Here is a 25,968-nt window from a genome sequence, read left to right as displayed (position 1 = left end):
ATGGCATCACCGATGCAATGGACATGAACTTGGGCAAACTCTGGGAGATGGTGAGGGACAGGGAGGTCTTCTATGTTGCAGTCCATGGGATCACGAAGAGTCAGACACTACTTGGTGACTGAATGACAAAATATTACACTAGGTAACAATATACCACAGATATTGTCATAGTACAGCACTCAATAAATAATTGTTGAATGAATAAATGAAAACCCGTTACTATCTTTCTTTTACATTTGAGAGATGTATTGAGGTGGCCAAAACTGGAAGAAACAGAACAAACTTTTTGGCCAACCCAATACAACTCAGAGGGGCTGGTTAACTTGCTTCAAATCTTGGTAACTAAATACTAGAGGTAGGATTGGACCTGGTCCCCTTGTTTCTATGGACCTCCTCAGTGTCACTTCTTTTGTACGCTTTTATTTTGCTTGAAGAGAGAAATCTCCACATCTAGCTGACCAAAGGAGCTTTCCCCCCCAAAATGTATTGATTTATTTCTGGCTGTGCTGGGTCTTTGTTGTTGTGCAGCCTCTCCCTAGCTGTGACGACTGGGGGCTACTCTCTAGTTGTGGAGCGTGATTTTCTCATTGTCGTGGCTTCTCTTGCTGCAGAGCAGGGGCTCTAGAGCCAGCGGGCTTCAGCAGTTGCGGCATGTGGGCTCAAAGGTTGTGACGCACGGGCTTACTTGCTCCGTGGCCTGTGGGCTCTTCCCAGACCAGGGACTGGACCTGTGTTTCCTGCACTGGCAGAGGATTCCTTACCACTGAGTCAAACAGCAAAGACCCCAAAGGAGTTTTTATTCAGACGCTTTCACTGATCGCACTGTGGACAGGGTCACAGGCTGTTGAGTGCCAAGTTCTTCAAAACAGATACACCCACCCCAGAGGATGTGCAAAAAGATCCTCTGTGGGGAGAAATATTATAACTTCCTGTTTTCGCCTGATTTTAAGTTATGTATTTGTCTTCAGTTATGGCAAAAAACAAAGGCATTGCCTAAATGAATCATCTTAACACTTGCATAATACACAGTTTAGCAGCGTTAGGTATGTTTACATTGCCGGGTAACCGATCTCCAGAATGTTTCATCTTCCAAAATAGTCTAACTATTAAACAGGAAGTCTAACTTCCTATCCCCAGTTCCCTCAGCTGCTGGTTGATATTCCAGACTATGTACAGACCACTTTGTATCCATTCATTCTTATTCTTTTGTTGATGAACACTTATGTCATCTTTTGGCTCTTACCACCAGTGCTGTTATGAACATGAATGTTATTTATCGTTATTTTATCTTTTAAAATTTACTTTCTTGAACATGTTTTATAATGTACATGCATGTGCTAAGTCACTTCAGTCATGTCCGACTCTGTGCAACACTATGGACTGTACCCCGCCAGGCTCCTCTGTCCACGGGATTCCCCAGGCAAGAACACTGGAGTACGCTGCCATGCCCTCCTCCAGGGGATCTTTCCAACCCATGGATCGAACTCACGTCTCTTATGTCTCCTGCAGGTGGGGTCTTTACCATTAGCACCACCATACACAGTTAGGAAAAGGAGTACATCAAGGCTGTATATTGTCACCCTGCTTATTTAACTTATATGCAGGGTACATCATGAGAAATGCTGGGCTGAATAAAGCACAAGCTGGAATCAAGATTGCCGGGAGATATATCAATAACCTCAGATATACAAATAACACCACCCTTATGGCAGAAAGTGAAGAAGAACTAAAGAGCCTCTTGATGAAAGTGAAAGAGGAGAGTGAAAAATTTGGCTTTAAAACTCACCATTCAGAAAACTAAGATCATGGCATCTGGTCCCATCACTTCATGGCAAATAGATGGGGAAACAGTGGCTGACTTTATTTTTGGGGGCTCCAAAATCACAGCAGATGGTGACTGCAGCCATGAAATTAAAAGACACTTGCTCCTTGGAAGGAAAGTTATGACCAACCTAGACAGCATATTCAAAAGCAGAGACATTACTTTGCCAACAAAGGTCCGTCTGGTCAAGGCTATGGTGTGTCCAGTAGTCATGTATGGATGTGAGAGTTGGACTATAAAGAAAGCTGAGCACCAAAGAACTGATGCTTTTGAACTGTGGTGTTGGAGAAGACTCTTGAGAGTCCCTTGGACTGCAAAGAGATCCAACCAGTCCATCCTAAAGGAGATCAGTCCTGAGCGTTCATTGGAAGGACTGATGTTGAAGCTGAAACTCCAATACTTTGGCCACCTGATGCAAAGAGCTGACTCATTTGAAAAGACCCTGATGCTGGGAAAGATTGAAGGCAGGAGGAGAAGGGGCTGACAGAGGATGAGATGGTTGGATGGCATCACCGACTCAGTGGACGTAAGTTTGAGTAAACTCTGGGAGTTGGTGATGGACAGGGAGGCCTGCTGTGCTGCTGTCCATGGGGTCGCAAAGAGTGGGACACGACTGAGCGACTGAGCTGAACTGAGCACAGTTAACTATTACAGTAGCACATACACTGTGTGAATAAATAACTATGAATATATTTGGAGAGCCTACTTAAAAGTTTTATAGATGGAGATGCATGATTGGAAAGTTTGGAGACATGTGGTTTGTGTGAGCAAATGCCGCTGGCCGCTGGAGAGCCCATTCATGACTCTTGCTTTTAGCTTTTCAATGCATATTGACTCAACCTTCCTCTGTCACATTTTTATCTCTGTATCTCCAGAGCCCAATCTACGCATGACTGTGGCAGCCCCGAAGAGGAGACTACTCTCCCCTCAATCCTGGCAGCAACCTGCAATGACTGACTGATGGGAGCTGGTATATTAATACCCCAACTCTTCCCCCCTCAAGTTCTAACCCACAGCTCAGCATTTCCCAGCACACCTGAGCTCCACGGTGGTCACTAACTTGATACACACCCTCTCTGGACTCCTTCTCCCACCCCTGCTTCCTCGGACCATGATAAACAATTCAAGCCTCAGGCTGGGTTTCCAGAGGAAGCCAAACTGAGACAGTAAATGAGTGCAAAACTCTGAAATCACTCAGGCACCGTGGTGAATGCAGAGAGTGTTATGCGTGGGAAAGGAGCATAACTTTGACTTTATGCCAGTCATTCTCAAAAGCAAGTTAAGGAGATTCAAGCTACTTGACAATTTCATTTCCTTAGAAAACCGATTCAGCTTCTGTTTCTTAATCAGTGATTTTATCTGAAAGGGGAAGAGTGTCATAAGATTTTAGAGTTACAGCAGGCAAGAGTCCAACTTTCTCAGCTTACAAATGAGAAGGCTATGCTTCCAACACAAGTAAAATTTTGTCAGATTCCCCACTGCTAGGAAGTGGAATAACCATGATTGGTCCCTCATTGCAACTCACAGGACTGGTGTTTCTTTAAAAAAAAAAAAAAAAACTGTTGGTACACAGCTGGTTCCATCAGGGGATTTTGGCCGACTTTTTCAAAAGAGTCAAATAGTAAAAATTGCGGGCTTTGCAGGTCAGATGGTCTCTGTTCCAACCCCTCCACAAGGCCATTGTACCATGAAAGCAGTCCTCAACAATCAATCAACAAATGGGTGTGTCTGATAAAAGTTTATTTGGCAAAAGAGGTGGGTGATCTATGCATGGTAGCTTGCCAACCTCTAGATGTGACGGTAGAGGAGACAAAGGTCCTTTTTGTTTTAATGTTTGAGAGAAAGATTTTGACTCTTTAAATTGAGCTCTTTAGTATTCCTGGAATAATTTATTCTTAAATATCACGTAAGTGGGAATTCCCAGGTGGTCCAGTATTTAGGACTCTGCTCTTCCACCACAGGAGACACGAGTTCCATTCCTGGTTGGGGAGCTAGGATTCTACATGTTGCGTGGTGAGACCGGAACAGAATAAAATAAATGAGTATCACGTAAGTGTGCTTTCTTTGGATCCAAGAATAGCTAAGATGTATCCTAGCCATGTGTCTCCTGCCCCTCCTTTCTGTTGTGTTAATCCCACAAATTAGCCCTGCCGGGCACTGCTCACAGCACACACAGCAAACAGACAAGTCTGCTCCGCTTCGGAATATCAAAATAAGTGTATTTTTTCACAGTGTCAATATTAATTACTCATAATTTAGTGTTCGAAATTATTTTCTATATTAATTTCAACACAATAGAATGAGCCTAATTTGGAACGATAAGATTCATTTGCATTTAAATTGATATTTTAAGCATTCCCTGTGAGGAACAAATAGCATCTGTGATTATAATTATGAGCTCTGTTTCTAGGGCAGGTTTGTTTTCCTTTGGAAGGCTTTGTATATAAGGTGCCTGGAGTTTAATATTAATAATGAGAACACGTGACACCACATGTTTCTTTAGAGAGCCTTGTGCATGCTGCGGCTGCTGCTAAGTCGCTCAATCGTGTCCAACTCTGTGCGACCCCATAGAAGGCAGCCCACCAGGCTCCCCCGTCCCTGGGATTCTCCAGGCAAGAACACTGCAGTGGGTGCCATTTCCTTCTCCAGTGCGTGAAAGTGAAAAGTGAAAGTGAAGTCGCTCAGTTGTGTCTGACTCTTAGCGACCCCATGGACTGCAGCTTACCAGGCCCCTCTGTCCATGGGATTTTCCAGGCAAGAGTACTGGAGTGGGTGCCATTTCCTTCTCCGAGTCCTGTGTGTAGCATTCCTATATTTCAGAATTCCCTTCTCCTGGTGGAATGGTGGATAAGCAAAGTTATTAGCTAAGAACACATCCGCAGACCGCTTTGTTTTCCAATTTTCAAAACCTTTAAGATACTTAAGTAGATACTTTAAGATACTTAAGTAGAAAAAAGCTAGGTTGACTTTTTTTTTTTAGCTTGAAAATGCATGCTTGCTGAAGTCGATTGGCTATGTTCATTGCCTAAAACAAATGAATGAGCTAAACATCAAGACAATAATGGCTGTTGCTTTTTCTAATTCCTCTTTTAAGACACATAGGTCAGCCTGGATCTGGGTCTGGGTCTCCTGTGGCTTGGATTACAGCTATGAAGAAATACAGCAGTTCTCCCCAGAAACCAGCAAGTACTAACACGTGTTCATTTCCTGTGTAGACAACCCTCCTGGTGGTGCCGACTAGAAGCTTCCTGTCACAGTGTTTATGAAGGTGCATATAAATAATTTCTACTATAAGCAGGACGGAAAGAGCCTAACAAAGCTGTGGAGAAGGGTTTTGTGAGGGGAAAGCATGGCCAGAAGAAATTAGGGATGAAGGCTAAAGAAAAGGAAAAGGAAAGCATTTCTTCTTTAGCCTGTCATCCAACACATACTGGTCATGGTCATGGTGCCTTGTTGAGGACAAAGAGATGAATGAGACAGAGAAGATCCCCAGGCTCCTAGAGCTGACATTCCAGTGGAAGGCACAAAAGACAATCACTGCTTCCTTAGTAGCTCAGTTGATAAAGAATCAGCCTGCAATTTAGGAGACCTTGGTTCAATTTCTGGGTTGGGAAGATCCCCTAGGGAAGGGAAAGGCCACCCACTTCAGTATTCTGGTGGGGAGAATTCCATGGACTGTATAGTCCATGGGGGTCACAAAGAGTCGGACACGACTGAGCAACTTTCACTACAAACGGCTTTAAGAACTAGGAAGGGACTAAACCAGAGGTTGAAACAGACTCAGGGTATAAGCCTTCTAAGTGTCGAATCAGGGCAAATCTTGCAGGTGTAGTTTGATAAATAGCGAGGAAGGAGGAGACAGGTTGAAAGGGTGGCTGAAGCTGGGAAGGAGGGGTGTGACTCTGGGTGCAGGAAGAGCCTCCAGATGGTTTAACTGGGGCAGTGATGTGGCCTCTTGTCATTACTGTCCTCTACAATAATGCTGGTGATTTGGGGGAGAGGGCACTGTAGAGGGCAAAGTGGTGGCAGGAAGCTGGGGCTTCTCTGAGGTCCGGGAGGCAGGTGATGCTGACCTGGTCCAGGATGCCTGTGGTGGAGGCAGAGAAGCAGGTGTGCTGCAGTGTGGCTAGGACCAGCTGACAGGAGACAGGAGGAGAGAAGAGGCAAGGACCACTCTCAGGGCTTTCATCACTTGGTCCATGGTGGTGCCATTTGCTGAGTGGTGGGAGCCTGGAAGGGAGCTAAATTGAACAAAGTTCAACAAAATTGCATGACAGATGGTAAACTTCACATCTCACTCCTTGCCGACTGTGTGAGCTAAGGCAGATGATGAACCTCTCTGACCTTCAGTTTCCTCTCTTTGAGAGGTGGGTAAAAAGTGCCTGAAGAAAGTGAAAGTGTTGGCTGCTCAGTCATGTCTGACTTTTTGCGACCCCATAGACTGTAGCCCACCAGGCTCCTCTGTCCATGGAATTCTCCAGTCAAGAACACTGGAGTGAGTTGCCATTCCCTTCTTCAGGGTAACTTCCTGACCCAGGGATTGAACCCTGGACTCTCACATTGCATGAAGATTCTTTTACCGTCTATTCTATTATTTTAACATGCAGATTAAATGTGACAATACATGCAAAACATAAAGTCAGGCACACAGCACCTTCTAACAAATGCTGGGTGGAGAATCTCTGCAGTTCAGAAGAAGCTGCTCAATACCAAAGGATGGACACGTCAGGACTGAGGCAGCGAGAAAAGAGGGATCTTACCCTCTCTTACCAACAACCGACTCTCCATGTGAGGATGTGTGAACCAAGATCAAACAAGCAAGTGTCAGGTGAACGTGAAGACTACTACATTAAGGAAACCATGTGGAAATAAGCAACAGTGAAAACTCCTAAACCAAATCATCCTGTAGGACAGGATAATTGCAATAGCTTGCAGGTGACTAGTTTTTGAAGTGTTAATGAACTTGAGCTACAGTCTTATTCACAGGAACACACATATATATATTTTTATTTGTAAGGTGCCTGGGAAGAATCCCAACATGGTACTGACTGTATCCAGTGACTCAGTGCATGGCTGGTCACCATGCCAGCACCCATAGAGCACTGGCTCCTTCCTGCTGAGTCTTCTGGAACATTCTCTACAAGGACAAGAGAGAACATGTGTGCGTGTGTTTGTGGGGGATGGTGGAGGATAGGCCCAGGTCCAGCACCAGATGGGTATCCATGCCTGCAGCAGCTCTGAGGAGTTCCGTGAGTACTTTTGGATAGATGGGCAAAGACCCACTGTTCTTATCAGTAATGTGGACAATCACTATAATCCTTTGATTCTGAAGCAGGGAAGATGGTCACCCCTGATTTACAGAAGGGGAAACAGAGGACCACGATGCTCGAATGAGGCATTTTTGCTCACAGTGATTCAGTGGGATCCCTCAAGCTGGGGCTCCTTGAATAGCTGAGATTTACACTAACCCTCTTACTTAAAAAAATTGGCAACGTTTGAGCTATAAAACATAAGCCTCCTATTTCCATAGCTTAATGAAAATATCTCCCACACACTGTAATACATCCTATTCTTCCGCCCAGCAGAGCACTCAGTGTGGAGGGGCTGTGTGCCCGATGTTCAAGGTACAGACCTCCCTGCCGTCCTGGGGACGGTGGTGAGCAACACGACTCCAAGCCAAGCCCGGCGTCCTGCACTTGGCTTCAGGTTTTAATTATCGGTTAGTAATTACGGGTTCTTTCTTTGTGAAAAATAATTTCCTGTAGATTGCGAGCCAGCAGGGTTACCATGGTTGAGAAGCTAATCTTATTGCTATGTCAGAGATTCCCTCTGCCTTGGCCATGCAGGATGGAAAATGCTGTTTTGCCTGAAGCTCCAGACTGTTCAAATGTAAGGAGGTCAGGATTCCAACACAGACTCTGAGATGAAGGCTTGTGGGCAAGTGATTTATTAAAGATGTGCTCCCAGGGGAAACCAGTGATGGAGGGTGGGGGTGGGAAGCAGCTTGAACAGGCAAGGAAGCCAAACCTGGGTGTGATTTCAGGCGAGTCCAGCAGGGGGCCCCCGAGGGTTGGTTACAGCCTAGCGTTTCTGAGACCAGGCCTTCATGCTCCTGTAGGCAGCTGAAGATTAACGGGTGTACCAAGACCGGATGGACATTCCCGGACTCACCAGCTCTCCACGTATGAGGGGCAGGGCAGGCTCCAGGAGCCCCAGGGCAATCCTCCAAGAAGAGCAACAGGTACCAGAAGCTGAGGCAAGGCCAGACGGCTGCCAGGGTCGGGGCACGCAGAAATCAGGTTCAAAGGGTGGGAGAGGCAGACTCTGCTCCCAAGGGCCCACTCGGGTGGCTGAAGGCAGGGGCAGCCGTGCAGAGTGTGGGTCAGGAGGACTTGGCTGGGAGGGGCCGAGGGCCTTGAAGCTCCAGCAGAGGGACTCAGAGGGGCTTCCCCAAGTAGGCCCAGATTTGGCCGGATGTGCCCCTTGGCCATGTGTGAACGGTGAGGTTCGCAGGATTGGGACCCGAGTCCAGGACTAGCTCTTCTCTAACCTGGTGTGTGGCCTCTGGCCATTCACCCTCATTCTGGGTCTCAGTTTCCTCCTGTAGTGAGTGAGGGACTTACACAAACACCTCTCCAAGCCTAATAATACTATTAGCATCTATCCATCCAACCATCCATCTATCCACCCACCCATCGATTCATTCATTAACGGAAGAGTTTCTATTAATGATCTCCCTGGGGAATGAAGCCTTTGGTTGAGTCTCTCATGAACAAAAGAATAAGAACATATTATCTTGTTCTTAAAGTCACTTACATTTAGTTGAAGAGGCTGTCACAGGCCTTTAGGAAATTTGGGGATAAGAAAATGATTTTAACAGGTTACTTATAGTCTAGGCTTCTTGGTAGAAACAAAACTCCAGATGAAAAACCAATTAGAAGCCAATGACCCTTTGCTCAGTATCATGTAGATCAAGCTTCTAGATGAGTTCCCATGCTATATCGACGCAGGAAAACATTCTTTAAATGCATTCAAGCCTCTTCCTGCCTCCAGCTTTCAGGGCCCACTTGCTTGTTCTCCTTTCTGCGTCCCCATTGTGGGTGGTGTTTTTCCTTCTGGGTCAGCACTGCACGTGTCATGATGTCATGATATCATGTCACATCTACAGGTGTGCCTCTCATACTGAACTTTGAGCTCCCCAAGGGCTGGGACCAGATTTTTCATACAACCATTCAGGCACCTTGCACAGTATCTTTAACACAGTAGAAATTCAATACGATTCTCTTAACCTTTGACTCGGTTCAATGGAAAAAAAACTAGTCAACTGAGCAATACAGAAAAATTAACCAGATGTTTTTTCCTCTTGGGTTTTGCCTGGAGTTGGAAATCTAGGTCCGAGTAAGTAACTTCATTTCCATTAATCAAGATTCTCTATTTTCTCCCATTTCTATGTCAAAGTCTGTTCCTGTAAAAATGGACAGATTCCCCTAGTACATGCGTTGAGTCAGATCATACTCATTTGACTGATGGTCTGTCCAAAGGATTGAAAAAAAAGGTTCTTACCCCCCAATATTCAGTCTGGCCTCCTGGTGATCGAGTGCTCACGGTGATCTGGCCAGCATTAATGAGTACATCAAAAGAAACCCAGCTCCTTCTTCCAACAAAGGTTGTTTCAACCTCAATTGCATATGCAATATTAATGTGCTTTATTTAAATATTAATCAGCCTAAAAGCCTGAAGCGATGCATGCAATCAATACTTCCTAGCATCTGAGTCATTCAGGACTGAGGCCTGGTCACTTCCGGCTGCCACCCTTTTATCATGGCAGCTTCCCAGCAAGCACAGGGCCCAAGCTCAAAGCTACCTGCTGCAGGCTGTGTTCTGACAGCCCTTCAGGGCGCTCCAAAGGCCCCTCTTCAAAGCCAGTCACAGTTAGGAGCCCATCAAAAGAGTGGAAAAATACAGGTCCTAGGGGGTGGCCTCTTTTCTTTTCCAAGAACTTCCGTTGGTGAAATTACAACCCTGGAGCATAAATAATGTTCCAAATTTTGAACTGAAACAAAGAGCATAATTTGTCTTCTCCCATCTGAGAACTTACTTTCATTCCTACCAACCTCGGGAGTTCTAAGCATTACAGAAAAGAAGGAGCTCTTGCTTATCTGTAGGTGGATTATCCATGTTGAGAATCACGTTCTCTCCAGGTCTTCAGCCACAGGGGTGGGTGAGGGAGTGTGGGGGAAACCTCAGTTAACCTCCCTGGTCCTCTGTGCCCCTCGCAAGTGACACAGGTGATGCAGCACAGGGTGGAGGTGGATGAGGGCTGCACCCCAGCATTTCCCATCACTACCAACAGAGGCCCAACACGCGACTGAGGTCCTGATCTCATTTGCAAAAGGATTGACTAATTAATATGCAATTGTGATTGATTAATATGCAAAGCAATTTGACACAGATTCATTAAATGCCTGCTCAGTGCTGTGCTAAATGATAAGAAGAACACAAAATTGAAAAGGTACACACTTCCCTACAAAGAGCTTGTGATCTGGTTGCAACAGGGTCATACATTTGTTGGAAATAGCATTGTTGAGTAAATAAATGGATGAATGAATGAGGAAAGTGTCAAAACAAATGATGAGGTGAACCATCAGAATCTGGTTGTTGTTTAGTCATCGTGTCTGACTCTTTGCCACCTCACGGACTGCAGCACACCAGGCTTCCCTGTCCTTCACCATCTCCCGGAGCTTGCTCAAACTCACGTCCATCGAGTCAGTGATGCCATCCAACCATCTCATCCTCTGTCGTCCCCTTCTCCTCCTGCCTTCAATCTTTCCCAGCATCAGGGTCTTTTCCAATGAGTCAACTCTTTGCATCAGGTGGCAAACGTATTGGAGTTTCAGCTTCAGCATCAGTCCTTTCAATGAATATTCAGGGTTGATTTCCTTTGGGATTGACTGGTTGGATCTTCTTGCAGTCCCAGGGACTCTCAAAAGTTTTCTCCAATACCACAGTTCAAAAGCATCAATTCTCAGCCCTCAAAATCTGGGAATATTGTCAAAGAAATACATGTGATGAGGCTTATTCCTAGAGATTTTGTTTCTGTAGGTCTGGGATGGGGCCAGACAAATTTGTTTTCTCTTAGGCTGGGATGGCCTCAGTCACTGTGAGAGGACCTGGAAGAGGGTCTAGCATGGGAAGCTGTACAGCTGCTGCATAAAAATGACCCTAATATGTCAGTGGGACCTCTTCCTTCCATCTGGGCTTTGAGCAAAGGGTCCTCTCTCTCTGTTTCTTCTGTTGGCTTGGATGTTCTTTTTCAAATCCATGTTTGAGATTGACTTGGGTAACCTTCACCTTGCATTCTCTGCTTTCCTAGCCTCACAGTCTTACATTGAGTCTGGAGGTGCCCTGTTTTCTCTTTTGATAACATTAAGCTCGTGTCCCTGTTTCTCCATCGGGACAGGCTGCCCGTGTCATCTCAACTTTTTTCAGAAAGAAATGGATGTTAATTGAGCATCTGTTATCTTTCAGGGGCTTCCCAGATGGCTCAGTGGTAAAGAATCCACCTGCAATGCAGGAGACTCGGGTTTGATCCCCAGGTGCGGAAGATACCCTGGAGAAGGAAATGGTAACCCACTCCAGTGTTCTTGCCTGGGAAATTCCACAGACAGAGGAGCCTGGCAGGCTACAGTCCACGGGGTCGCAAAGAGTCGGACACGACTGAGCGACTGAGCACACACATTATCTTTCAGGAGATACACACATGGCTTTTCAACGATACCTCACAGCACACCTGATAGGAAGTTAAAGTTCACAGAGGTTTACTTGGTGAGTCTAAGGTTGCACGTCTGTGAGCCGGGGAGCTGGGAGTCATGCTCAGGGTTCACTCAGTCTCCATGTTGGCCCCGGGGTGTGCCAGCCGCTCCCCCGGTGTCAGCCCCACGCCCTGCCTGGCCCTGCTCTGTGTGGAGAGGCTCGGCTTCACCTGTCCCACACCCCGAAAGCTGCCACCTCGGTCACACCTGCCTGTCCTGCAGGCCTGGGAAGACCCCAGGCTTGGAGCTGCACCATGAACACGAGATCATTGCTGCAGGGGACCACCCAGCACAAAGACAATGACCCCCGCTGCCTGCCCACCCCTCACCTGCAAGTCATGCCCAGGCCTATGTCCTTATGGACCACAGGCTCCTCTGAAGAACCTCTGTGTCTGGTTTCTCTTCCTCGGGGCTCACCCACAGTGAGCCCAAGTTATGGCCATCTGATTGAGGTGGAGCCCATATCCAGACCGTTTCTCCAGAGAGGCTGGGTAAAGGAACACTGATTTCAGCTTGGTTTGAAATAGGGACTTGGCCAAGACTCATTTCATGTTGTTACTATTGAGATGAAGAGACATTATTTATTTGGAATAATGAGTGTTTACCAGAGAGAGTGGATCCTCAGGTTAAATTCAATCAGAGAACAACAGAGCAACAGTGGAAGTGGCCACTATCATTTCGTGCTCCTAACACTCAACAGATTTAGGGTGGAGTTGTTGAATTAAATTAACACTAATTGCTTCCCTGGTGGCTCAGAGGTTAAAGTGTCTGTCTGCAATGTGGGAGACCCGGGTTCGATCCCTGGGTCAGGAAGATCCCCTGGAGAAGGAAATAGCAACCCACTCCAGTATTCTTGCCTGGAGAATCCCATGGATGGAGGAGCCTGCTGGGCTACAGTCCACAGGGTCGCAAAGAATCGGACATGACTAAGCGACGTCACTTTCACTTACATTTATATATTAATTTGCAGCTTTCAGAGGATTTAAATTCTCAGTTTAAATGGAAAGAATGTTGGACGACCAGCCTACCTTGAGTCTTGTCTTTTAGTACACAGAATAAACAAGATTTTATAATAATTCTGCTCTGGGAAACATTTTTCCTGGTTTGATTATGAAGAAGTTTTTGTCCTTTTGTCTAAGAGCCTCTGATAGGGGCTTTTACTTCTCACTGAGCACGTTTCTGTTTATTTTAACCTTTAATAAATTGCCAAGTCACCCTCCCTCAGGCAGATGTTGCCAGGACCCAGCCTGTTGTTTCCACATTCTTGAAGGGCTCCAGCTGCCTATTCCCACTTCTGTTTGTGGAGGGCCCTTCCTGAGATGTTGGGGAGGGCAGAGGTGCTGGGGTCTTGACGTCCCCTGGGAGCAGCCCTCAGCAGTGACTGATGGGAGCTGCAGTGGAAACACCCCAGCTTCCAGGTGTCCCATTCCGTGGGGGAGAACTCTGGTGCCCAGCATGTGCTCACAGATGCCCCAGTGGGATTAAGTTCCAGCTGGTTTGCCATGGTGACTTGCCTGAAATGCACCTCCTGCCGGCTGCCTTCCTTCTTGCATCTCGTGCTGCCTGCCTCTCATCTTGCTTCCTAAGGTCACCTCCCAAATAAACCACTTGCCCTCAAACCCTGTCTCAGGTCTGCTTTGGCTGGAACCCAAACGTGGACCTTCCCAAAGTAAGTACATTTCTCTAGAAGAGCACTGGCTAGTTCTCGAATCCAAGCCATTAAGTCACCTAACAAGGTGTGAAGCTGCCTGTTAATCCTTTGCTCAAACAATTTTCTAGTTTATCACCATCCACTGACTTCACTGCCCTCTTGGGCAGGTCTACTCCACTTGCCATCCTCATTCTGTTAATTGTAGTGTAAAATTTTTAATTAAAAATAAAGAAGACAAATCTGGCAGCTTTAAAGTTGCTTTAAAATTGTCACTCTCAACTCTATCCAGAGTGAAGGAGACACGTGACTGGTGAAAACTAGCGGTTCAGGTTTTCCGCTGAGGAGTTAAGGATGAGTTATTTGGGGGTTCAGTTTTCTCACTTCTACCAAAGACAGAGGACATTTTCAAAGGCATGTATAGTTAGATATACTCACTTCGTAAAGTTAAAAGTGTTTTGTGAGTGAATTTGGTGAGTGCTGAAGACATGGACCTTCCTCTGGTTGGAAGTTGTTGAATCATGCAGTTCTCTCCAGAGCTCACAGTTTCCATTTGGGTCTTAGATGTCATCTAGTTTAAGTCATTTCTTCAACAACCCTGCCAAATGGCCATCAATGCTCTTCATGAACATTCTCAGGTCAGGAGAGCTCATTACTTCCTGGAGGAGCTAATGCTTTTTATTTACTCCTTAGTCATTCGTTTTTGCTTTAACTGAACTAAAATCCTCCTGCAATGGTCACACATTGGTGGGAATTTTCATGGGAGAAACTACTGAACATGTTGAATGCCTCATCCATTCTAGAGAACTGGAAATGCTTGAAAACGTATTTAATGTGCTTCTTAAGTTGTGGTTTCCTCCCCCCCCTCCCCCAATTCTTTTCACTCTCCTTAGCCTGTTGTGGTTTGGAGACCCTCAACCACCCTTGTCACCATCCATCACTATCTCTCTAAGAGTGAGATGCCCATTGGAGGCAACCTAGTTGTCCAATTATTGGGGATTGGAGAGTTTAAGTAAATTACCACATGAGGCAATACTATATAGCTTTTATAATCAGGTTTTGAAGATTATTTGATAATATAAAAATATCATGACATAACACATGGAAGTGGGGGATACTGTATAAGCAACAAGAGCCCAATTTTATTAGAAATAAACACACAGAAATGAAGTCCAAAATGTGTCAAAATGTTAAGAACGGTGATATAGCTAGCTCTGAATCTGTTTTATGTTTTTCCGCATGTTCTATAGAGGACATGTATTTATTGTTTAATTAGAAACATTTGTTTTGGAAAGAAACAAAGGAAAGAAAAGGGAAAAAAGAAAATGGCACTCAAAGAACTCATAGACTTTTCAGATGTGTTCTGATATTGCAGATTTGAGGGGAGCTAATGCCCTTCAATATGTATCTTTCACTTTCCCAATTTCAGATGAGAGTTTTTGGCAGGTGAATGACACTGTCCACTGGCATTGTACCTCCCATTCATCAGAGCCCCGAAAGAATTTTTTCCCACTTGAATTACTGTCTCTTGTTAATCTGGTGACTGGTGTTGAATTCCTATCTCTTGTTAATCTGGTGACTGGTGTTGAATTACTGTCTCTTGTTAATCTGGTGACTGGTGTTGAATTCCTATCTCTTGTTAATCTGGTGACTGGTGCTGGGAACAGCTGTCACATAAACACTTGGGCTGAGCAGGGGTGGCCAGGTCAATCTCCAGTAAGGGCAGAAAGTGGCCTTAGAAAGAGAGAGGCGTGTGCTGCCCACTGTCCAGCCTTACTGGCAGCCACTCCACAGTGATGCTGTAGACGCTGCAAGAGGAACTCATCCAGGGAGGAGACTAGAAGTGCCTCAGTTGCAAGGGCAGCCCTGAGGCTGAACCTCTGCCTGCAACTGGTTGTCCCTACCATTTCTCTGTAAGGGAGGGCCTCCAAGATCAGAACCTGAAGAAAACGAGGCACATGCATCTCTCCACCTCTCCTTGGCAAACTCTCCACGGTTCTGCATTTCTGGGGGAGGTAGGGCTTTGGAGTAGCCCAGGTGGCAAAAGTGGTAAAGAATCGGCCTGCCAATACTGGAGACGCAAGAGATGTCTCCATCCCTGGATGGGGAAGATCCCCTGGAGAAGGAAACGGCAACCCACTCCAGTATTCTTGCCTGGAAAAGTCCATGGACAGAGGAGTCTGGCGGGCTACAGTCCATGGAGTTGAGAAGAGCTGGACACGTGAATGCAAACACGGGGCTTTCAAGGAGATGGACAAGGCCCTACATGGGGTGGTCCCTCCAAGGAAGTGGAGGAACAGCCAGGCAGTGGCTCCGTGTACCAGCAGGGAGGTTGGAGAGGAGGAGCAACTGCTGTCCTTAGACTTTGCAGATGGTTGGGAGTCTGAATCTATTGATACAGCTCCTAGACAGTTCCTTCCTTTTTTTGGTCTATTTTTTAAAGCCTTTGCTGAATTTGTTACATTATTGTTTCTGTTTTACCTTTTGGTTTTTTGACCCCAAGCCATGTGGGGTCTTAGCTCTCCAAAAAGGGAATGGAACCTAAACCCTTTGTGTTGAAAGGTGACATCTTTACAACTGGACCATCAGGGAAGTCCCAGTTCTTTATTGCCTGACCTAGCAGAGTGGATTCCCATCCATCCAATGAGCTTTGGATTGATGTCTGTCTTTTCTCTCTGGAGGCACATTGGCTGGACAACACCGATGCTTAATTTAACTTTTTTTTTCCATTAAAAAAGATGCTCAGCCCAGTGTGCACTCTTCTAGATTGATAAGGCCCACGAGATCAATAGAAACCCAGCATGTCTGTGTTCTGCTTCCCGATTTCCTGTCCACCACACGCATGTAAAATCTCCCTTCTTGTTTTGCAGTGTGGACACTCACACCTTCTAGGAAGAACATGGATCCCCAAATATTTCTTCTTGTTAATCATCTTTCCTCTATTTAAATCTATATTCTCTAAATATATGAGTCTTCTCAGCAACCAAAATATATTTTTTAAAAAATACCTAGATCTGGAAGTTGTAGGAGAAATATAGCGTAGTAATAGTTTGGGTTATTTTAAGTGACTACACTGATGCTTGAATGGTATACTCCCTGGGGTTATAGTAAAGCGATCACTTAAGTTTAAAGGGTTTGTAGATCTTATCAGGAATCAGCAGGTGACTTGCTGGGTCAAAAGTCAGAGCCCAGACATTTACTGTGATTCCCTGTTAATATTTCTCCTCTGTCAAGGGATGCTATATGCCATATTTGGATTTGTGGGGAAAGTCAGTGTGCAGAGCTCATCAGGACAAAGATAATCTTAAGAAAGTGGCATGCTTGCTCTCATAGAGCTGTGGGTGACGTGCGAGTTGTTGCCTTCTTGGGCTTTTTGCCATCCGTTTTGTCCAGCAAGAACCCAAATGGCTCATTTCCACCCTCCAGTCAATGTCCTCAGCTGGAGCTGATTTTAAACTTTTCCAAGGCCCTCTCTCCCTGCTCCCTCTACCTTTTCTTTCTTGACACTTTGTTCTTTCAGACCTCGTTTCCTTCTTTTTCTCTCTGAACTCACTCACCTTGCCTGCTCCGGGCCCCATGCCTCATCTGTCTGTCTTTGACTCAAGCTGCGGCTTCCACAAGATGGGCCGTCTGGCATGCGTGCGTGTGCAGGGTACCTGTGTGCCGGGTACCCGTGTGCCCTGGGTGTGGCCTATGTGCAGGCAGGTGTGTGTGCGTGCGTGTGTCCTCCCACCACCTGGGGCACCAGAGCATTCAGGACACGTGTGATTCCCCACACAGGGCAGCGTGCACTTACGTAGTTCGAGGCCAGGTCCGGGTGGAGATAGTCGATTCCTGTGAAAAGACAAGAACACAGGAACAGAGTGTTAATACCTGCTGTGTGTCTTCAGGAAAGCTGCTCAAGAAGGCGCCTTCTGTGTGGGCGTCAGAAGATCGCGAGGGGGTGAGCGCTGGGCCCCCGCCTCACATACCCCTGGGGGAGGGCGCTGCCCCCGCCAACCCATGTAGAGCCAGGGGCCTCCGGATGTGTCAGAGGAGTGAAGCCAGTCACAGCTCATGGCCTTAGCATAACACTTCTGACACAAATGTTAGCTTAGTGGCCCCAAGATGGATGTCTCATCAGAGAAGTGATCTAAGAGAGATTTGTGGAAGTCCTGACATTTCTGAAGCATCAGTTGGCATTTCTTCTGAAATGAAGCCTGCCCTGGGGAGGAAAAGCGGTGATTATTTAACAGGGCTCAGACAGCAGTGGATTAGGAGAGCACTGCCAGGCACGGAAATAACAAGAGAAACATGGCTTGGTGAGAAAAACCATTAGGCAAAGGGCAAGTGGCTTCCTGGAGGTGTCCCAGGTGGGAATTGGTTCTTGTTTTTGCAGAAAGCTTTCCAGGGAGCCCGAGACCATGAGTCTCCTGGTGGGAGTCCTGCGCTTTCTCCTGCTTGTGGCCTGTCTTGCTGTCCAAGGGTCACTGCAACAGTAGGATTATGGTCCCTGACGCTGCTGGGTTCCATCAACATGTAGATCTCAGAAAGCACTGTGGAACTTCAAAGGGAAAATTGCAAAGCTCTCATCCAGGTCTGTAGTATCATCTAATCATTGAAAAGCAGCAACAACATCAGAGCATCCAGCCCTCTCAGCGATTGGCTGGGTTCCTGCACTACCTAGTATCATGGTTATGAGTGTAGACTTTGGAGTCAAGGACCAGAGCTTTAATCCCAACCATGCTGCTGACTGGCTGAGTGACTTCAGGCAAGGTGCTTGCTTTTTTCTCAACCCAGTAGGGGTGAAAACAGTGTGGTCTTATTCCAGAGGCATCAGTAACTCTATTGGGTTGCAATATTTGCAAGCCAGAGGCATCATTAAGTCTTGATCATCATTAAGTGTCAATTGTCTTTACTGCATGCATAACAAGGCCGGGCCACATTATAGCTTTGTTCTGAAAAAAAGAACTTGCATCCAAATGTATATTTTTAAAAAGAAGTTTTCCTTTTTTTTTTCTCTGGTTGCACAAGTAATTCCTGGACTGGGAGGTCACTGATCTACTGATGTTTTCACATCAGAAGTAACTGCTGTCTACAGTTTGGGAGACGATAGCCAGGCCCTTCTCCTTCACCTCTTTTACCCTGCTCCCCCAAACTGCAGGAAGACAGGGGGAGGATGATATAAAGGCTAATATTTTTAAAGTTTCAGACCTTTGTTCTGGACCCTGATTCAGAGAGGTCAGTGTAGGCTATGGGATGGAGCTGGGGACAAGCACAGGCTGTGAGACTACCAGATCCAGTTCTATCCAGGCTCAGGCACTGAAATGTTTGTGTGACTCTGGCCACATAGACTCTCTGAGTCTCAGCTTCCTCATCTTTGAAACGGAAGTACTGTTCTCCTCGAAAAGCAGTTTTCAAGGTCAGAGCCAGTTCATTGAAAGTGTTTAGCTTGCAGTAAACACATAACCAATTAACATTCCTTGCATCCTCATCAGTACCTTCACTGACCACATTTCTAGAATTTCTTGGATGGTGCAGAGAAGAAGAAATATTTCAAAAAGTTTACAGGCTTTATTTTCTTGAGCTCCAAAATCACTGCAGACAGTGACTGCAGCCATGAAATGAAAAGATGCTTTTTCCTTGGGAGAAAGCTATGACAAACCTAAACAGCATATTAAAAAGCAGAGACATCACTTTACTTACAAAGGTCTGTCTAGTCAAAGCTATGGTTTTTGAAGTAGTCATGTATGGATGTGAGAGTTGGACTATAAAGAAAGCTAAGTGCCAAAGAATTGATGCTTTTGAACTGTGGTGTTGGAGAAGACTCTTGAGAATCCCTTGGACTGCAAGGAGATCAAATCAGTCAATCCTAAAGGAAATCAGTCCTGAATATTTATTGGAAGGACTGATGCTAAAGCTGCAGCTCCAGTACTTTGGCCACCTGAGGCAAAGGGCTGATTCATTAGAAAAGACTAAGGGCAGGAAGAGAAAGGGGTGACAGAGGATGAGTTGGTTGGATGACATCATTGACTTCATGAACCTGAGTGTAAGCAGACTCTGGGAGATAGTGAAGGACAGGGAGGCCTGGTGTGCTGCAGTCCATGGGGTTGCAAAAATTCAACATGACTGAGTGATTGAACAATAATAACAACTTGGTTTTAGAGTGTTGTGTTGATATTAAATTGTCCTATATGTTTGTTGAAATTGGTTACATTCTGTGCACTCATTGTTAGGCAAAACATGTTGTTACAAACAGATAACTTGAAAAGATATACACACATGCAGAGAATACCTTTCTTTTTCCCTAACAGTTATTTTTTAAAATATGGCTTCCTGTTCTGATGATTCAAGTTACTTAGGAGAGGAATTTTCTAAGATGTGGTAGTCTCATCTCTGTGATGGGAAAATATTGAAGCCAAGAGATAATTTGAAGACAGAAGGAAATCAGAATTAAAACAAGATAAATTTAGCCTAATTAAAATGAAGGGTCTTTAATTAGGTTAAGTGGAAGACTGAATGTTAAGTCAGAACAGACACAGACTTTGGTCTGAGGAAGAAGATTGTTGACGGATGGATTAAGGATGACAGATGTGATCCAGAAAAGAACTAAGCATGAAAATGATAACCTGGTAATTAAATAGTATTTCAATGTTTGGGTATATTTCATTATCTTTCGAGGTGGAAGGCACTGAGTACATCTTCTTAATCAGCTTATTTATTTTTCAATTCTTGTATGATTAATGGATTAATTCTTGTTTTCATTTACAGGTTTACGTTCGGCAATGAATGCCAGGTTCTATGCAGGTCTTGGAAAAAACACAGACCATTTAGACACAGAACCAGAGCTGAACAGCCACCTAAGGCTTGCAGTCTACAGGGGGCGCTGACTCATCACCAGACAATCATGATGCAATATGGTGCACGAATGACGAATACTTGGTTATATTTTTGTTCATAAACCATTAGTATCTTGTCATTAGTTTGAAAGTCTACTCTGCTGCTGCTGCTGCTAAGTCTCTTCAGTCGTGTCCGACTCTATGCGACCCCATAGATGGCAGCCCACCAGGCTCCCCCGTCCCTGGGATTCTCCAGGCAAGAACACTGGAGTGGGTTGCCATTTCCTTCTCCAATGCTTGAAAGTGAAAAGTGAAAGTGAAGTCGCTCAGTTGTGTCCCACTCTTAGCGACCCCGTGGACTGCAGTCTACCAGGCTCCTCCATCCATGGGATTTTCCAGGCAAGAGTACTGGAGTGGTTGCCATTTCCTTCTCCAAAAGTCTACTCTGCTGCTGCTGCTAAGTCGCTTCAGTCGTGTCCGACTCTGTGCAACCCCACAGACAGCAGCCCACCGGGCTCCCCCGTCCCTGGGATTCTCCAGGCACTACAACAGTCCAAATCCTCAGGAATCGCTGGCAGTTCTGGAGTGCTCAGGGAATCAACAAAGGGCTCCCTGTTCATATCCTTCGCTACAATGTTAACAGTTCAGTTGAGACTTTAGAGGTTTTGTTAAGAGCAAGGTGCCTGCCTGTGACCACTTTTAAGGGTCCTGCTCTGATCCCCCGGATGCTTGGTGATGAAATGGTGATTCCAGCATAACCTAGGCAGGTTCCCCCCAAACCTACATGCATCTTTCTCCTAGGTGAGCTGGCCTCAACCGTGGTGCTTTCTGAGCCAAAGCATCAGGAAGTAAAAACAGGTAAGCTGCCCACATTGGCATGAGTGTGTGCACACACATACATACCCTCACTCTTGTGAGAGCTCCTTTTCTTCCTGTGAAAGCCCTCGGCCACTGGAGAAAGCTTTTGCCTCCACTTCAAAACATCTCACACCTCAGAAAAGACTGCATTGTTTTCATGTCAATATTTAATTGAGCCCGCACAAAGACACACCGATTTTAAGCACGCTGTCTATCCTTGTTTTCCATCAATCCTGCTTCAAAGGCTTGCTTTAAAACACATCATATTCTTTGAGGATCTTGAGAAGAGAAAGGCTCCACTGCTTCATCTCTGTACAGACTTTACGTGTAATTGGACCAATACTGCCCAGTGGAGCTTTTATGGAGGATCCAGACGGCTGATGAGAGGTGAAAGTGCATCCCCAATGAGAAGCCTGCAGGGTAGAGTTACTCCAGGATCTTGGCAGAGCCAACAGCACTTGTAGTTAGAAAAACAGCAGTTCATCAAACCCTTTGGTTTTCATATCATGATCTATAAAAAATAAAGCTCTGCTAAATCTTTGTCGGGCAGGCATGTGGGATAGAATTAACATTACAGGGGGGCAAGTATAGTAAACTGTAGTCAGTTTGCTTTACCAGGGCTCATTCTGAAAGCAGCAATAAAGTAAAAATGCTCCAAATGCCAATCCTGCTACTAAAAAGCTATTTTGGGGATCTAGAGCCACACTGCCTAATGGAACTTTCCGTGATGATAGAAATGAAGTGGAATTGAACTGCCACTAGCCCCATGAGGTTATTGAGACCTTGAAATGAAGCGAATGTGATTGAGGAACTGAATTTTTAATTGTATTTAGGTTTAACTAATTAAAACTTAAATATAAATAGCCACATATGGCTAGTGGCTACTACATTGAACAGTGTGAATCTAGAGACATAGGTGGTAAATATAAACAGGTTTAGAAGCTGTTTCAAGGTAAGATATAAGCAATGTTTGCTGCTGTTGTTGTTTAGTCTCTAAGTCCTGTCTGGCTCTTTTGTGACCCCCATGGACTGTAGCCCGCCAGGCTCCTCTATCCATGGGATTTCCCAGGCAAGAATGCTGGAGTGGGTTGCCATTTCTTTCCCCAGGAGATCTTCCCAACCCAGGGACGGAACCCACGTCTCTTGCGTTGACAGGGGGATTCTTTACCACTGAGGCACCAGGGAAGTCCAGTGGCCCCAATGAAAAACTATAGTTCAGTGATTGTCAACTTTCATTTGTTCATTAAAAAATGTAAACTTATTAATTCAGTACGTATTTGCAAAAGGCTTGAGGATCACTGATGTGAGGAGGGCGAGGATGTCGCCACAGCATACATGACCATGCCCAGCCTCTGGCCCTGCCTCTGACTAGCATCTCCCAAACGATGGCTCTTTTCCGTTCCAGAGACATGCAAAAGACACACTTGGTTCCAGATGAGTGAAGCCTTCGGAATACTCACCATCGTCCATAATTCCAATGGTGACACCTTTCCCTGTGTATCCCAGCTCCCAGGCTTCTGCCACATTCAAGTCGAGACCGGGAGTACCATCAGCTTGCCCGGTATTGATCTGGTTCAGGAATGCAGAAGCAGAGGCTCTTATTAGTTTGGTGTAGATGGTAAAGCACCAGATGGTAAGTATTTGCTTGACATACTCTGCGGCCACCTGATATTTCAGGGCCAGATCAGAGGTCACGTCTTCCATGAAACAGGACTTTGGGGTGTTCCCTCCATCCACCTCTTCTAGTCTGCTCCTTCTATTTTTTGATACACAGAACACTGATATTTTCTGTCTCATGGAAATACGCAAATGCAATTTCTGTCTCCCTACCTCTTATTACTGGATCATCATCTTTAAACTCCTGAGGGCCAACATTGCAAGAAACCCTCCCCAATTTAGAATTAAGTGCTCACAACTCTTGTAACTCTGTACCTATTCCTCACTTTCAGAATTTAGTTTGTATTGTCTTGCTTTATTCTGATTTGAATAATTTCCTCACTAAATAACAATATCCTTTGCAAGAGGGAGCATGCTCTATTTACCTTTTTAAGTTCAATATCCCCACACCAAGTCTCACTTAAAAATATTTGTTGAACTGAATTAAAGAGAGCTGCCCCACCTTTAGTGCAAGTTCTAATATAAGAAATAAAAAAGCCTTCCCCATTAAAAAAATCAAAAAAGAAAGAAAAGGAAAAAAGAAAAAGAGAAAAATTCCATACAAATACGTTCACTACCCTCTGATGCATTTTTGTCCTGTGGAGGTTCTCTCAAAGATAAATCATTAAAAAAAAAAAAATAGGGAAGTTAGAGCTGGCATTGACAGATGCCCATAGTGACAAGTAGCTTGTACGATGCTGCTGAAACATATGAATATCATTAAGGCTGTTTGTAGAAATGACTACTACTCTTGTAGGAACATGTGAAGATGACACCTCATGCCCTGGAAGTTAGAACCATGTGACTGGTTTTGGCCAATGGAATGTGAGTTTACATGCCATTCATCACGTCCAGGCAGATGCTTTTGGAGCCAGTGTGTGATTTGCTTTTCCCCCACCATTGAGTTGCTCGTGTAACCAGGGTTGGGATGCAGCTAAGATGAAGCCTGGGTACCTAAGGGATTTCAAAGTGTTGGATGCATAACGTGAGTGAGAAACAAGCTTTGATGTTGTTAGTCCACTCTGATTTGTGGGTTGTTTGTTATTGTAAGAAGCCTAGGCGATCCTAACACACATAAACTTATTCAGTTGCCCAGACTGGATTTGTAGAATTCCCTGCTCCGAAGCCTTAGAGCATAGTCCAGCTCTGAAACTCCAAGGGAAAAATTGTGATGCATTCCTACAATGGGCTGTTTATAAATTACAAACATTTACAAATTAGTCACCCCTCCTGTTCCATATATCCTGTGGTTTGGGTTGGTTTGGAGGCACATGAGCCTGTGTCTTTTAAATGTAACCCAACCTACCCAAATAGGTTGTGAAAATATATTCGTTTCACCAGACAGACTAGGATTCCATGCCTTGAATCAGTTAAACCCTACTGAATTGACTGCCCTTACTGCAGGAAGCACCAACAGATGGTACTCCTGTGACTCTAGTCTCTGAGTTCTCTGGCTTGTGAGGTCACTCAACTCTTTCTCTTAAACCTGTGGCCCCATCCTGGCCTCCCAGTCCTCTGCCTTTTGAGGCCCTGGTTACTCCTCGCATAACTTTGACTTGACTTTCACATGTTTCTGCAAGTCTTCACTTGTACACTGGTCTGGGAGAAACCGAGCAGCTCTTGGTAGTTGCTTTGAACCCAGAAGGTCATGGCTGTTTAGCAGTTCCAGAGAGAAACCAGATTAGAGAAGGAGATGTGTGGAGGGTGATGGAAAGTCAATACTGATCAGAGGGAACAGAAAAGTTCTCTGAAGCTGGTGCTGGCTAGCATCCCACAGACTAATGAGGAAATAGAAATGCATTTTTATCTGAAGTCCCAGGATGAGAACCATTATGAAAGGCACCGAGATGCTTACCAGGTACCATTGCTTCGTGAAAAGAGGGTCGTTCATGTTGATGTCGATCTCGTTGATGTCTCTGTACCCTCGCTTTTTTCGGTTGAATCCTTCCTGCTGCAAGGCCCTCTTTACCTGGAATGACAATGCTTGAGTGTTACCTGACTATCGACTCAACACCCCTCTTCTAGAATTCATTTCCACAAATTCAAATTCCGTTTGTTTATAATGTGTGTGTGTGTGTGTGTGTTTTCTTCCCTCAGTAGAAGATGAGCTCATCTCATGCACACTCTTACTTTCTGATTATTTCCCAAGATAATTTACTGTTGTTGCATGGAACACAAAGGCCATGGGGATGGCCTTCAGTGAGTTTTGTGAAAATAAGAATTAGATGGAGATAAGGTGGTAGGGGGCATTAGGTGAAATAAAACAATGAAACACTTGCATTCAGGGAATGAATGTGATTTCTGAGAGGGAGGGGAGGACCCATCACAGACTAGTTTTCTGGAGGCACCATAGTGTGGAGGAAAAGTTAAAATTTTACATAACCTCCTTCTCCTTCTGCCTCTGTAACCCAGCTTGCTCCTTACAAAGTCTAGATCAGGTAGGTCTCAGAAAGTGGGGACTCAGAATACTAGGAACTGGAGTTTATCTCACTCACCCTTGTCCTGCTCTTTGCAATCGCCCTAGCCCCTGCAAACCCGCAAACCTGCTTAATCATTCCTGTCCCTGTATAAAAAACTCTGTAACGCCTTTGTTCAGGGCTCGGAGGCCCGGAGTAATAAACCTGAGTTCTCCAACTCTCTGAGTGTGGTGCTTGTACTGGTTTCTGCAACATTTCCGGAGGCCCCAGTGAGATTCCAACCACGCCGGCCCCTTGAGCCGCCAGACTGGTGGCTTGTGAAGGAACCCCTAGATGAACGAGGAGGTGCACCAGCTGACGGTGTTCCGGGTTCTCTTTCGGATCCGTGTTCTGACTCTCCGGACGGCTGAGCCCCGACCGGACTCATTGGAGGGACGGACCAACTCACCAGGAAGGGCCACCGGAAAAAGTAAGGCTCCGGGCCGGTCCCCAGGCAGGGACCTCCTCCAATGGGTAGAAGAGGAGGCTGATCACTTCCCTGGGCTCCCAAGAAGGGGGCATCAGATAGGGAGAATTGGGGACTCGGGAGGAAGGGAGGCATTGTGATAGCCTCTGAATGACTGTGAATGCGTGATTGCTGATTGAATGGAGTGAGAGAATTTTTTTTTTTTTTGGAAACTGCAAAGCCAATTCTTTTTACATATACAATTAAAAACAACTAGCTTGTTAAAAGGCCTGCCTAGGAAAAAACTTGAAGTTAACCCTTTCCATGTCCTTGAAATACACAATCAACTTTGCCTGAGACCTTAGTCTTGGACAAATTAGAACTTCAAGCAAAGAAAAAGAGGTGTCAAACAGATATTTTAAATCTCAAACAAAAAACTATAAGATCTCTGTCAGTCTTTCTGTCTAGATTTATGTATGTCTCAGTGTATGG

At 45.3% G+C, this 25,968-nt stretch overlaps 1 protein-coding gene across 1 annotated transcript in view; it reads right to left on the bottom strand.

The window, feature by feature from the left end:
- The window catches only part of PCSK2 (proprotein convertase subtilisin/kexin type 2), a 234,672-nt gene that overhangs the window by 81,244 nt on the left and 127,460 nt on the right, over positions 1–25,968 (bottom strand). The window contains exons 3-5 of the mRNA XM_043480329.1: positions 24,470–24,583; positions 22,419–22,527; positions 17,079–17,116 (exon numbers count right to left, since the gene is read on the bottom strand). Of these exons, the coding sequence (XP_043336264.1) occupies positions 17,079–17,116; positions 22,419–22,527; positions 24,470–24,583 (261 nt within the window). The remainder of the gene's footprint in view (positions 1–17,078; positions 17,117–22,418; positions 22,528–24,469; positions 24,584–25,968) is intronic.

This window comes from Cervus canadensis, chromosome 10 (genome assembly GCF_019320065.1).
Source record: "Cervus canadensis isolate Bull #8, Minnesota chromosome 10, ASM1932006v1, whole genome shotgun sequence".
In the NCBI taxonomy this organism is placed as follows: domain Eukaryota; kingdom Metazoa; phylum Chordata; class Mammalia; order Artiodactyla; family Cervidae; genus Cervus; species Cervus canadensis.
The sequence above is the reverse complement of the archived record's forward strand: the minus strand, read 5'-3'. Positions and strand labels throughout refer to the sequence as shown.